Source organism: Carlito syrichta, unplaced genomic scaffold (genome assembly GCF_000164805.1).
Source record: "Carlito syrichta isolate Samal-C Ts95f unplaced genomic scaffold, Tarsius_syrichta-2.0.1 Scaffold316039, whole genome shotgun sequence".
Taxonomy (NCBI): Eukaryota; Metazoa; Chordata; class Mammalia; order Primates; family Tarsiidae; genus Carlito; species Carlito syrichta.
In genome coordinates this window covers 521042-534468 of record NW_007260135.1, presented here as the reverse complement: position 1 = coordinate 534468, position 13427 = coordinate 521042, and the positions used below count along the sequence as shown (strand labels likewise).

At 39.1% G+C, this 13427-nt stretch overlaps 1 protein-coding gene across 1 annotated transcript in view; it reads left to right on the top strand.

The window, feature by feature from the left end:
- The first annotated feature begins 913 nt into the window (after positions 1 to 913).
- Positions 914 to 13427, top strand: part of FGD4 (FYVE, RhoGEF and PH domain containing 4) — a 162723-nt gene continuing 150209 nt past the window's right edge. The window contains exon 1 of the mRNA XM_008073740.2: positions 914 to 1095. Within this exon, the coding sequence (XP_008071931.1) occupies positions 1086 to 1095 (10 nt within the window). The 5' untranslated portion in view covers positions 914 to 1085. The remainder of the gene's footprint in view (positions 1096 to 13427) is intronic.

The following is a 13427-nucleotide window of genomic DNA, read 5'->3' as shown; positions in this document are numbered from 1 at the left end:
TATTTCTCCAGGTAATTTCCTCCATGCTTCTACTTGTTGGTTCACTAGCTTTTTTACTCTAGCCATCAAAATGTCCTCAAGTACTCTCCAAGTACTTTATAGTAATACGAGTTCTCAGTTTGTTATTCTTTTAGAAAAACAGTAATTTGAAGAATACTACAAAGTTGAACTGAGTCTAGGTATTATACTTTGATTCTGACTGCAGCATCTAAATATTACATAAAAGAGGAAATTGGAATTTGGGTCATTGGGCAACCCCTTCGGGTCTCCTCGCACTGTAGGAACTTTTCTGTCCTCTCAATAAATCCTGATTTTTCACTTAAAAAAAAAATTGGGGGTCATTATGTAAATGTTTAATCTTCATGGTGAAAAACCTTCAGGTGTTTTGATAAGTCAATGTTGTGTGATATATTAACTAAAATATCAATTTGAATCAGTAATTTTATCTTATAAGCATAACAACAATTTGCTTATCGGTACTTTCTTCTTAAAACCATAACATGTTTTCATCAAGAAGTTATTTGGGATTGGTAATTAACCTGCATATCCCTTCCTGGTTAAGAAACAGAAGGCCCTTTTGCTTTTGAGATTATGGAGAGCTTATACACAGTTTCACTATTTAACATTTCTTATACTATTTCTTATATTTTCTGATGGCCATGGAAAGAAGTCCTAAGATCTTTTTTAGACCTATTTTTCAAATATAGTTTGTTAAAAACGTAAAGGCAATAACTACGCTAAAATCATATGCAGTTGGCATTATACTTCCTAGTTCACCTCCAGTATTCTAGAGCTTTCTCACTACATTTTGAAAGACTTTGATGGAATTTTGAAATGCATTACTTGCGTAGTTTTTTGAGGCTGCACTACTGCTACAAGAAGAGTTATGAAACAGAACTCTGCACTTCCCATTAGTTAGTTCTTTATCATGTCGTACACTAGATGCGTGTGTGCCTGGTGTCTAAATACAGAATGCCTGTAGATTTGATCAATACACCATGGAACCAAATCCTTCCTCCAGACGTAGGAACTAGATTAATCAGAGGAGTAAAAGGCACTGCTGGATGTTGTGAAAGGAATCTTTTATGGGGGTCTGTGAGTATTGTTTTGCAATTGCCATTTCTGAAAAATCTCTGGTTAAGACATTTGGATTTTTTCAGGATGCCAAGTATAAAAGTAGATAAAGTCACTGGTACTTGTCTCTTTATTCACTCTTAAATGATAATAAGTAATTTGTACTGTTACTGAAAAATTGTTGTAGTTTTTATTTAGAATGGTTGGATGCTTTTAGCACAAAGGTGCGTTTTTTTCTTATTTTTATGGTTCAGGAACAGTTACTGGAGAGAATGACTTTTTCCCTGTGGGTTCGTAGCTAGCGGTGTTTCCTGAAAGTAGTGGAAGTGAGTTGTGCTTTAATTGCAATTACTGTTGATCTTTCTCACCTGTCTTTTCTAGTATCACCTTTTTCCTCCTACTTCTAACTTATATTTGTCCTCCTGTTTCTAATATGTAAGACTTATGCTTTGGTCAGTTTCTTAGAACTTATTTGTATACTTAATATTCTCTTGTTCATCAATTAAATTTCTAAGCATGTTTTTGTTGGACAGGAAGAAGAAAGAAAATAAGCATCCCCCTATAATCTACTGATGACATTTTTAAGTGTTTTTCCTTTTTTATGTCTATTGTTTTATAAAGCTGAAGTTATATGGTACATGAATTTTGCAATATCTGTCTCCCTGACCCCCTGCCTCTTAACATTAAATTATTTCAGTTTCCTAAAAATTCTTTCTTTTTGAGTCAAAGTCTCACATTGTTGCCCAGGTTACAGTCTGGTGGCAAGATCATGGCTCACCACAGCCTTGACCTCCTGAGCTCAGGTGATTCTCCTGTTTCAGCCTCCCAAGTAGCTGGGACTACAGGTGTGTGCCACCACACCCAGTTAATTTTTTTTTGTTTGTAGATAAAGTTCTTGCTATGTTGTCCAGGCCTGTTCCAAACTTCTGGGCTCAAGCAATCCTTCTTCCTTAGGCTCCCAAAGTGCTGAGATTAAAGGCATGAGCCACCATGCCCAGCTTTGGTTACTAAAAATTCTTAGCAAATATCCATTTCAGTCACATATAACATTCTGTCCAAGGGTAGTACTTAATTTAGTTAGCAAATCCACAATTGATAGATATTTTTAAATTTTCAAGATTTTGGCTTAGGTTTATAAGTAACTCTGAGAAGAACACCAGTTTTTAAGACTGTCTTGCAAGCTGCATTGGGGGAGAAAATCTCATTGTACTCGTACTTGTATTTTTTTATTTTTTTTTTGAGCCAGAGTCTCACTGTCGCCTGGGCTGGAGTGCAGTGCCACGCTCACGGCCATCCCAGCGTTGACCTGCAGGGCTCAGGTGATCCTTCTGCTTCAGGCTTCCAGGTAACTGGAACTGTAGGCACATGCTACCACCCCCAGATAATTTTTTTATGTATTGTGGAGACAAGGTCTCACCAAGTTGCCCAGGCTGGTCTTGAATCCTGGGTTCAGGCAGTCCTTTTGCCTCTGCCTCCCAAAGTGCAGGGATTACAGACTTGAGCCACTGTGCCCATCCTGTACTTGTATTCTTGATTTTAAGATATTATCTGTAATAGCTTGACCTTACTTTTTTTTTTTTTTTTTTTGAGTTGGAGTCTCACTGTTGCCCAGACTGGAGTGCAGTGGCCGCTCCCAGCCACCACAGCCTCGACCTGCTGGGCTCCGGTGATCCTTCCACCTCAGCCTTCCAAGTAACTGGAACTACAGGCGTGCTCTACCACGCCCGGTTGATTTTTTATTTATTGTAGAGATGAGGTCTCGCTGCTCAGGTGGGTCTCGAACCCGCGGGCTCAGGCAATCCACTCACCTCAGCCTCCTAAAGGCGCGGGATTACAGGCTGAGCCACCAAGCCTGGCTGGATCTCACTTTTTTAAACTTTTACTTCTGCGTGACAGATAGCCTATGTGCTAGACATATTAAATTTTTTTAGAGATGAGATCTTGCTTATATTACCCAGGTTGGATTTGAACTCCTAGACTCAAGCAGTCCTCCTGCCTCAGCCTCCCACTGAGTAGTTGGGACTACAGGCACATCACTATGCCTGGTTTAACCACTTTAAAAATGTAGACTCCTCAGGAAGCTGTGGCTCATGCCTGCAATCCCAGCACTTTGGGAGGCCAAGGTGGGAGGATTGCTTGAGCCCAGGGATTCGAGACCAGCCAAAGCATCATAGTGAGACCTTGTCTCTATTAAGAAAAAAAAAAAATTAGCCAAGTGTAGTGGCATGCACCTGTGGTCCCAGCTATTGGGAAGACTGAGGCGGAAGGATCACTTGAGCCACGATCGTGCCACTGCACTCCAGCCTGGAAGACTCTGACTCAAAGAAATAAAATAAAATAAAAATATGGAGTACTATTGTTTTCTTCATGGAGACAAAGTGCAGTTGGACCTATAGAACGTATTCAAATAGTTGGAGCACTGAGGAAAATTGATAGACGACTTCAACTAAGGCGGGTTTTTCTATGCCTCAAGTCTCATGTGAATAGATAACTGGATCCATGGATAGGAGATAGGTCAAGCATGAGTTGTGAAATGTTGGTTACTAGAAAAACACAAACTAACAAGACTTTGACCAAAGTTTTTCTTTGTTTTACTAGGTTATAAATGACCAGAAATTTTTTCAATAATTCAGCCACAGAAGAAAGAAAAGTGTTTTTGTTCTGTATTTCCATTGTAAAGAGTCCCTGTGTCACCGACTTGAACTAAGAGAGTGTACTGACTTTTCTTGTGAGATAAATACAGCTAAGTTTAGAACACTTTGAGTTACTTACAAGTTCTTAAGTGTGCCTTCTGTGCAAAACTTAAAGTCATAAAGATAATAGCTGAATAGAAATAGCTAGGGTAATATGATTGCACAATCAAAATATGGAAGTTTAAAGCCTTTAAGTAATTTTAGATCAGAAAAGTAGAAGTTCTTTTTAAACTTCAAGATCTCAGGGTATGTATTTTTTTCTTTAGTCAGCCTCTGTCTTCCCCTTCGTAGTTTAGTTTATTTTTTTTGGAGACAGATCTCACTCTGTTGTCCAGGCTAGAGTGCAGTGGAACATTCGTGGTTCACAGCAGCCTCAAATTCCTGGGTTCAAGTGATTTTCCCACCTCAGCCTCCTGAGTAGCTAGGACTACAGGTACGTGTCTTGTTATTTTTGTAGAGATGGAATCTCACAGTGTTACACAGGCTGGTCATGAACTAGCCTCAAGCGATCCTCCTGCCTTGGCCTCTCAAAGCTGGGATTATAGGCTTGATCCACCACACCTGACCTTTTTGTTAATTTAGGTGGTGATAGATAATAACCTGACTATACTGAGGAAAATGTTCTTGAATATGTGTTATACATAGAAATAGTGATTTCTCTTCATTTTTATTATAATTTAAAAACATGTGATCTAATTCTCATTAAATTCCAGAAATATATATTAATATGAAAAAGAAGTAAAAGTAGGATTTATTACAGAATCTACATGTTTTATCCTTTTATGATAAGCCATGAATATATTTATTTGTAAGACTAGAAGTAGACTCAGAATTAGGCTGAAAACCACAGTAATACTAGTTTTTTTGTGTTTTTTCCCCCTCATTTCCTTTCTTGTATATTTCATGCTTCTCAGCTTGTCGTATGTTTCTCCTCAGAGTGTGCTTATAATACAAGTAAGTGTTCTAAGGATCAACTTTGTAACTGAACCAGTTGGACTCCTGGCTAGGAGTTTATACCCTTCTGGCATCTCTCTTGCCTATTTGTTTAATCTTTTCAACTCATATGAACCTCTGGCATTAGAGCTTACAGCTGCAGTTGCATTTGGAGTTCATGAAATAGATGAATAATAAAATATCATGACCCGTTTCTTATATATTTCGTTGATGACTAAGTTGGCAACTCTCTTAACGCTGAAGTAGGAATGATCAAGCCTACTTCATTCCTGGAATTGTTTTTGGAAGTTCACGTATAATCAGTGAAGAGTTTTATCTTCTATGTTTTCCATAGCAAAAATGCTACAGATTTATTTGACAGGTCAGGTGGAATATTATCTTTATTTTACAAGAAGAGAGTTTATGTATAAAAGGGGTTGATAATTGATCCTGAGTGATTTGTTATTATCTGCTAAATCTTAGTTCTGGTGTTTATTGTGCATCTATTTAGACATAGTGCTTTGTGTTACACATACATTATTTCTCATCCTCTGAATAAGTGTAAGATAGGTGATATGACTGTATTTTTACATGGAGAAAGCAGACTCAATTAGATTGTATGCTCATATCTTCTTAGTTGATACTGCTCAGAACTGAATTCAAGTCCAAGATCATGTATTTCCAAAACATATGGTCTATCTATTGCTACCTTTTTAAAAAAATCAATGCAAATAGTATTTCACTTCCATTTTTCTGTTGATAGATATTGGCTATTATAATGAAAGATGTTATTAACATTATTGTATACATGTCTTTGGGCTGGATTATTGAGTCATTAGGTATCATATATTCAGATCTAGAGGCTGTTGCTAAAAGTTCCATAGTGGCTCCAGCTCATGAATATTTTAGTTGTCCCATGTTCTTGCCATACTTTCTGTTGGTTTAAAAAAGATTTAAGTCTGGGCGCGGTGGCTCAAGACTATAATCCCAGTGCGTTGGGAGACTGAGGCGAGAGGATTGTTTGAGCCCAGGGGTTCAAGACCAGCCTGGCCAACTTGGTGAGATCTTGTCTCTACATAAATCAAAAAATTAGCTGGTCATGGTAGTGCGCACCTGTAGTTCCAGCTACTGAGGCAGAAGGATTGCCTGAGCCCTGCAGGTCGAGGCTGTGGTGGCTGTGAGCATGCCACTGTACTCCAGCCTGGGCAACAGAGTGAGACTCCAACTCAAAAAAAAAAAAATTTAGCCATGTAGCAGGTGTCTGTTGGTATCATTTTGTGTTTTAATTTCTATATCTCTGGTGATAGATGATTTTTATATACTATTGGAGAACCTCTTTTATGGGTACTTAGTAAAGACTTTTACTCATTAAAACTTTTTTTTTTTGACTGCCTTATTGAGTTGTCTGGGTTCTGTATATATTCTGTTTACTAGTTCTTTGTCAGGATTATGAGTTAATTTTTTTTTTCTTCTAAGGCTTTCTTTTTTATACCTGGTGTCCTTTGAACAGTGATGCCATTCTTTCCTTTAAAGTTAACTCTCTGTGTCCTGTTTAAAAAACCTTTGCCTACCCTACCTAAAAGTCATAAAGATGTTCTTCTATATTACTTCTAAAAGCTGTATTGTTTTATCTTTTCACACTCAGGTCTGTTTTGCATCTGGAGTTGATTTGCACAAATGAAGTGAGAAAGAAATCAAGATTTATTTTTTCTTCTATGTTAAGTTGATTTAGCATCATTTATTAGTTCAGTGGCAACTTTGTGGCCTCTATGATTTTAATGGAAAATTCTGACATTTGACATTCTGAATCCAAATCAAAATGATCCCAAATTCTTTTTGTAGTTTCACTTAAACTGTCTCAAGCATAGACCATGTTTTCTATTTTATCTCATCTAGTATAGTGCTCTGAATACATTGTACGACAAAGTCAGAGAATTTTTTAGTTTTATCAGTGAGATAGCAACAGCTGGGATATATGTTACTACAGAGAAGGAAAAAGAAATGGCTTCACATTTTTGGATGGGAAGTTTATGTGTTGTTTCTAGGTAAAATTTTTCTAGCTGCTCTTTGCCCATGAATTTCTTTCTACTGAAAATTATGGAGGTTTGGATTATAAATGTTCTCACAAGATTGAGAGCAGGTATCAGAGGAGCCATTCATTCAAAACAGAGTTCTTTGCACTACCTGGTATGTTTATGTGTACTTGAGGCTGTCTATTCAGTAACAGTTCACCATATGATTGGACCAATGATGGAAGCGTTCCCCCTATTATCTGTTTTGCTTCACTTGTTCTTCTCAGTAACCAGTTTGGATTTTAAGTAAGCACGAAGATAAAGAAGTCCATGAAAGACTTTAGTTCTGGCCATGATGTCATAATGGATATTGAAATACCCTCCTGCCATTAACAAAAACTATATAACTAGAAAAATTTATAAGCTGTATAAACATATTAGAAAGAAGAAGTTATAAAATTAATATTGAACCAGGCACGATGCCTCACTCCTGTCATCCCAGCACTTTGGGAGGCTGAGGCGGGAGGATTGCTTCAGCCTAGGAGTTTGACACCAGCCTGGGCAACATAGCGAGACCTCATCTCTACAAAAAATTTTCCGAAAATTAGCTGAGCATGGTGGTGTGTGCCTGTAGTCCCAGATACTCAAGAGGCTGAGGCAGAAGGATTGCCTCAGCCCAGGAGGTTGAGACTGAAGTGAGCTATGATCATGCCACTGCACTGCAGCCTGGATGACAGAGTGAAACCCCAACTAAAAAATAAATAAGTAAATGTATAAAATAATAAAATCAATAATGATGTAACCTTCTACCTTAAAGATTCAGAGAAAAAGCAAATTAAGCTCTAAGTAGAAAGAAATAAGCAATAAGTATAAACATAATACAATAGAGAACAGACAATAGAAAAATAAAAGAAAAAATATTTTTCTTGGAAAAGCTTAATAAATTGATAAACCCCTGTTGAGATTGGTTAGGAATGAAAGAAAACAATTCCAGTATGAGGATTTTGCAAGCAGGCCAGTAAGTGATTATTATCAATGACTTTATGCCAATAAATTTTACAACTTAGAATGAAATACATAAATCCCTTTGAAAGATATCCTGAGCAAAACAATACAGAAGAGAGAGAAAATTCAAATAACCCTACATCTATTAAAGAAATTAAACCTGCAATTTAAAATCTTCCAGCAAATAATGCTATGGTGTTGCTGTCCCAGGAACTAGATTTTGAAAACCTCTATCTTGGGCTTGTAAGAGTAAGATATTACTTTCAAGCCTTGTTTGATTATCTACATGTGGTATAACAATCTTTGTAAATGTTTGTTGAATAGAATTGATTGAATGATATGGTACCAAGTGCAGAAAGCCTAGCCATTTTTTTAACCTTTTTTCTTTGGTAAGGAACTTTTGACCTTCTCTCTAATTCATTTCAGAAAATGTGTGTGCCTACTGATATGAGAATTCTTTTGTTTCTCATGTTTGTGAAACTATATCTGAATAAGAATGTCTCAGTTTCCTTGGTAAACAAATATATCATGTTGGGAGTAAACGTGTCTTATAATGTTCCCAGACACATGACTTTAGCCTATAGTCATAAATCCTATAGTCTTTTATAAATTAAACCAAAAGTAACATTGATCTTTCTAGCAGTGGCAAGTGAATTTTTTTTTTTTTTTTTTTTGGCCCTGGAGGCAGTGGAAGGGAGGCGTGGATTATGTGTGTGTGCCTGCCTGTGTCTTTTCCCGGTCTTTACAGTTCCATTAAATACTGTATTGTCCATTTTAAAAATATTTTAATTATTTTATTTTATTTTATTTTATTTTTGAGTTGAAGTCTCACTCTGTCACCCAGACTGGAGTGCAGTGGCTGCTCCCAGTCACCACAGCCTTGATCTGCTGGGCTCCGGCGATCCTTCCGCCTCAGCCTTCCAAGTAGCTGGAACTACAGGCACGCGCTATCACGCCCAGCTAATTTTTGATTTATTGTAGAGAGGTGGTCTCGCCAAGTTGCCCAGGCGGGTCTCGAACCCACGGGCTCAGGCAATCCACTCACCACAGCCACCCAAGGCGCGGGATTACAGGCTGAGCCACCGAGCCCGGCTTGTATTGTCCATTTTTAAAGACAAGGACCAAGTTATAGCATCCCAATTGCTTGTTAAAAATTCAAGAGTTTCATCCAGCATGAATCACTATTCAGCTGATGGTTGAAAATTCTGTAGAGTGAATAGCATTTAGAAGACTATTAAAAGCCTTTTTCAAAAGTCAGATAGTGACCCTGAACAATGAATTAGCTTAACCTCAGGAGGAAACTCTGCATCACCTAGGAATCTCCTTTGAATCAGGTGGCAAGTCTTCTTGGGCACAGTGCATTTGTTTATTTAAGGAAACTTGAAATGAATGTATTGACATTTATTGGACTATTACAGCAATTATGTTCCTGAGCAGTGCCAACTTCTATAAAATAAAAATTAATTATGTGGCTTTAATTACACATCAGGTCTTTTTTTTTTTTTTTTGAGTTGGAGTCTCACTCTGTTGCCCAGGCTGGAATGCAGTGGCGCATGCATGGCCACCCCAGCGTCGACCTGCTGGATTCCAGCGATCCTTCCACCTCAGTCTTCCAAGTAGCTGGAACTACAGGCACACCACTACATGCCCGGCTAATTTTTTGATTTATCGTAGAGACGAGGTCTCGTCAAGTTGCCCGGGCTGGTCTCAAATCTGCAGGTTCAGGCAATCCACTTGCCTCAGCCTCCCAAAGTGCTGGGATTACAGGCGTGAGCCACTGAGCTCAGTCATATCAAGTCTTTATAAACCACAACTACCTGACATGATTGAGGAAATATGAAGCAGGCTCTTTTGTTGAAATTATTTCATAAAATTTGTACCAGAGAACAGTATTCAGGAAAACCTCATGTCTGATATGTATGATGCAATAACTTATAGAACTGTATTACAATGCTGATCATGATTATGTCTCCATAGTGATTTTATAGTTGATTTTCATTTTATGTAATTTCTGAATTTGTAAATACATGTTAATATTTTAGTCATGAAGATATTTTTATTGCCTACTGTGCACAATTGCAAGAGTTAACTAGAATAAAGTAGAGATTTTTTTCAGGGTGATCATAACAATTGAAGTTAATTGCACTTCAGATTTTAAATATTCTTGCAAACATGTTCAGCAGAGTTTATATTTAAAATTCTGTAGTCTTTAGAAAAAAAAAAAACCAGGTTGTATAATATGCCATTTTATAAAAATAAATTGTGACATGCATCTATATAGATATGAATATACAAAAAAACTAGATAGAAAAAGATTAATAGTGGTTGTCTCGAAATATACTACTTTTTTTTTTTTTTGAGTTGGAGTCTCACCTGCTGCCTTTCTATCTCAGCCTTCCAAGTAGCTGGAACTACAGGTGTGCACTACCACGCCTGGCTTATTTCTCTTTGAATATTTTTCTATTTATTGTAGAGACGAGGTCACACCAAGTTGCCTAGGCTGGTCTCGAACCCCCAGGCTCAGGCAATCCTCTTACCTCGGCCTCCCGAAGTGCTGGGATTACAGGATGAGCCACCATGCCTGGCCAAAGTACACTACTTTGATTATATTTTTGCTTATTTCTCTTTGAATTCTTTTTGGAACAAACACAGATTCCTAGTTCATAAAGTTGTTTTTTGTTTTTTTAAAACGATGGCAGCAAGCATGGAATGGAGCATTTTTTCTTGATTTAGCAAAGTTGCAAAGCTATTGCTGCCTCCCTGTCCCCCGATGACGGCCTTCCTTTCCAGAGACAGACAGGATGGAGCTGACTCACAGAGAATGTAGCTGGATGCTTAGGACTGGGCAGCTACTGTGGGCGCCCAGACTGGCCAACTCTATTTCAGTTTTCAAGATGAAAATTCTCAGGTCTGAGCTCATTGGAATAGGATTGGGATTTAGATGACTGCCAGGTTTAAGTCATGAGGTAAAGTCCGAGTCACAGCCTTGGAAAGTGGAAATCTAGTGTCAAAGCAACTAGGTAGTCACAACTAGAAAGCATCCTTGCTGCTTGCCTACTCCAGAAATGTGTCACCTACTTCCACTGCAGTATTTCTGTGTCAGTGACCCAGCTTCACTGTGACTTCCTGGGTAAACGATAGTGGTATAGCCCAGGCTTAGCTCCATCATCACTCATTTTCAGTTTGTTCTTTTTTTTTTTTTGAGTTGGAGTCTCATTCTGTCGCCCAGACTGGAGTGCACTGGCCGCTCCTGGCCACCGCAGTCTCGACCTGCTGGGCTCTGGCGATCCTCCCACCTCAGCCTTCCAAGTAGCACTTCATTCAAATTACAGGCATGCGCTACCACACCCGGCTGATTTTTTGATTTACTGTAGAGATGAGGTCTTGCTGCCCAGGCGGGTCTCGAACCCGCAGGCTCAGGCAATCCACTCACCTCAGCCTCCCAAAGGTGCGGGATTACAGGCTGAGCCACTGAGCCCGGCTCTATTTGTTCTTTCATAATGATTTAGTGAGCACGTACTGTGTGCCAGACACTGGAGATTTCTTGGTAGAAAAGACAAAAATCTCTGCCCTCATGGATTTTTACCTTTTAGGGTAGGAACCAGAAAGTAATGTGAGTGAAAAAGAAATATTCAATATAATGTTGGGCAGTGATATGTGCTATGAAACAAAAAGCACAGCACCGGAATAGATAGAAAGTGGTAGACGTAGGATTAATGCTTCCATTTTAGATGGAGTGGTAAGGAAGAAAAGACCCGCTTGAGGAAATGGCATCCAACAGACTTGAATGAAGTGCACTGTGAAAGCAAGAGGAAGATCTTGGTGAATGTCTGAGATAGAAAGAAGTGAACATGTAAAGTCTCTGAACCAGGAACGAACCTTGGTAGTCAGAATTTGGCAGGGAAGTATTTAAATACCTACAAAGCTGTTTAAATACCTCTAGCTTATGAGGGATGTGTGGTTTTTTTACCCACCTCCAGCCATGTTATCAATAAGATATTTAGCTTGCTTTCTTAGGTAAAGAGATTAAAAATTTCTAATCAATCAGTGGGATTCCATGTCTGAACCGGTAACTTTGTGTTTTGCCGATAAATTGCTCTATCATAATATCTAAACACATTTACTCGTGATACCTGTTTTTATGAACATTTATTTGGTGAACATGTAGTGATCTTACCTAACTGATTGGATGTGATGGGGAAGACAGGTAGAAAAAGAGTTGGTGATGAAAGAGAAGAATAAAACAGGGGTCCGAGTCCTAGAGAACCCAGTGAGTTGGTTATAAGGAGAACAAGGAGGAAAGAAGATTAAGAAGGAAGGCGTGGTTGGCACCCAGAGTAGTCACCCAGTGAGGGCCTGGGATACAGGAACTGAACATGACCTATGGGTTGGCAGCTGGCCTTCCTGGGAGCAGTGTCAATTGAGTGTTGGGTTGGACAGAGGTGGACTGAGGAGGGACTAAGAAGTGAGGAAATGACTAGATTTTCTACCTTTTGAGAAGCATGGAATAAGAAAGGCGTGAGATTAGACAACTTGGCAGGAATATGAATAGAGTCAAAAGTTTTTCTGCTTTTGTAAGAGGCTTCTGTTTTTGTTTTTGTTTTCATGACAGGAAATCATTGTTTGCCACTCTGAGCTCACAGAGTAAACAATTGTCTCCACCCCCACTTATTAACATGTTCAAGACTTCTTATAGGCTGGGTATGGTGGCTCATACCTGTAATCTCAGCACTTTGGGAGGCAGAGACGAGAGGATTGCCTGAGCCCACTGGTTTGAGACCAGCCTGGGCAACATGGCGAGACCCCATCTCTACAATAAATCAAAAAATTAGCTGGGCGTGGTGGCAGGTGTCTTAGTTCCAATTACTTGGAAGGCTGAGGTGGAAGGATCGCCTGAGCCAAGCAGGTTGAGGCTGAGGTGACTGTGAGCGTGCCACTGCCCTCCAGCCTGGACGACAGAGTAAGACTCCCACTCAAAAAATAAAAACTAAAAATAAAAAGACTTCTTACAGCTATGTAGTTTTTCAGGTGTTCAGAGTAATTTCACCTACACGATCTCTTTGATCTTCCCAAGAGAGTAGTCCCAAGTATTGTGCTTATTTCTTAGATGAAGGCCTCATAACTCAGAGACTGTAGCTTAGAGGTCACCCTGCTAACAAGCAAGAAGTGTTGTCAGGATACTCTACCCAGCCCAGAGTTTGTGAATCTATAGTCACCACCTTAACTATCCATGAAGTGGCCCAAATTCAACTGGTTATAATCTAGCTATCTCAGAAAAACCCAGGATATTTAGGAGCTCTAGCTTGCAGGGTAGATTAAAGAGCTTTTCAGAACCCCATCCACTCCCATCCCCACTCCTTACCACCGACGCACATACTCATCTCACCCACCCTTGTGCATCACGGCTGCGGATCTGTGTGTGTGTGCACACATGCTCACCTACCCCACACATACACTCCTGCTGTACACGCTGCCTCGAATTCAGACACCTCTAACTGTTCCTAGTTAGATACACATCATTCCTAATCTCAAGTGACCCTTGCCCACAAAACTTGACTATCCTCTATTTTCAATACTTTCTTCTTTCTGGAGCCTGGACTTGTGGTTGAAAAGTAAAGTTAGGTTAGAGAGAATTGAGTTTTTTTTTGTTTTTTTTTTTGAGTTGGAGTCTCACTCTGTCGCCCAGACTGGAGGGCAGTGGCCGCTCCCA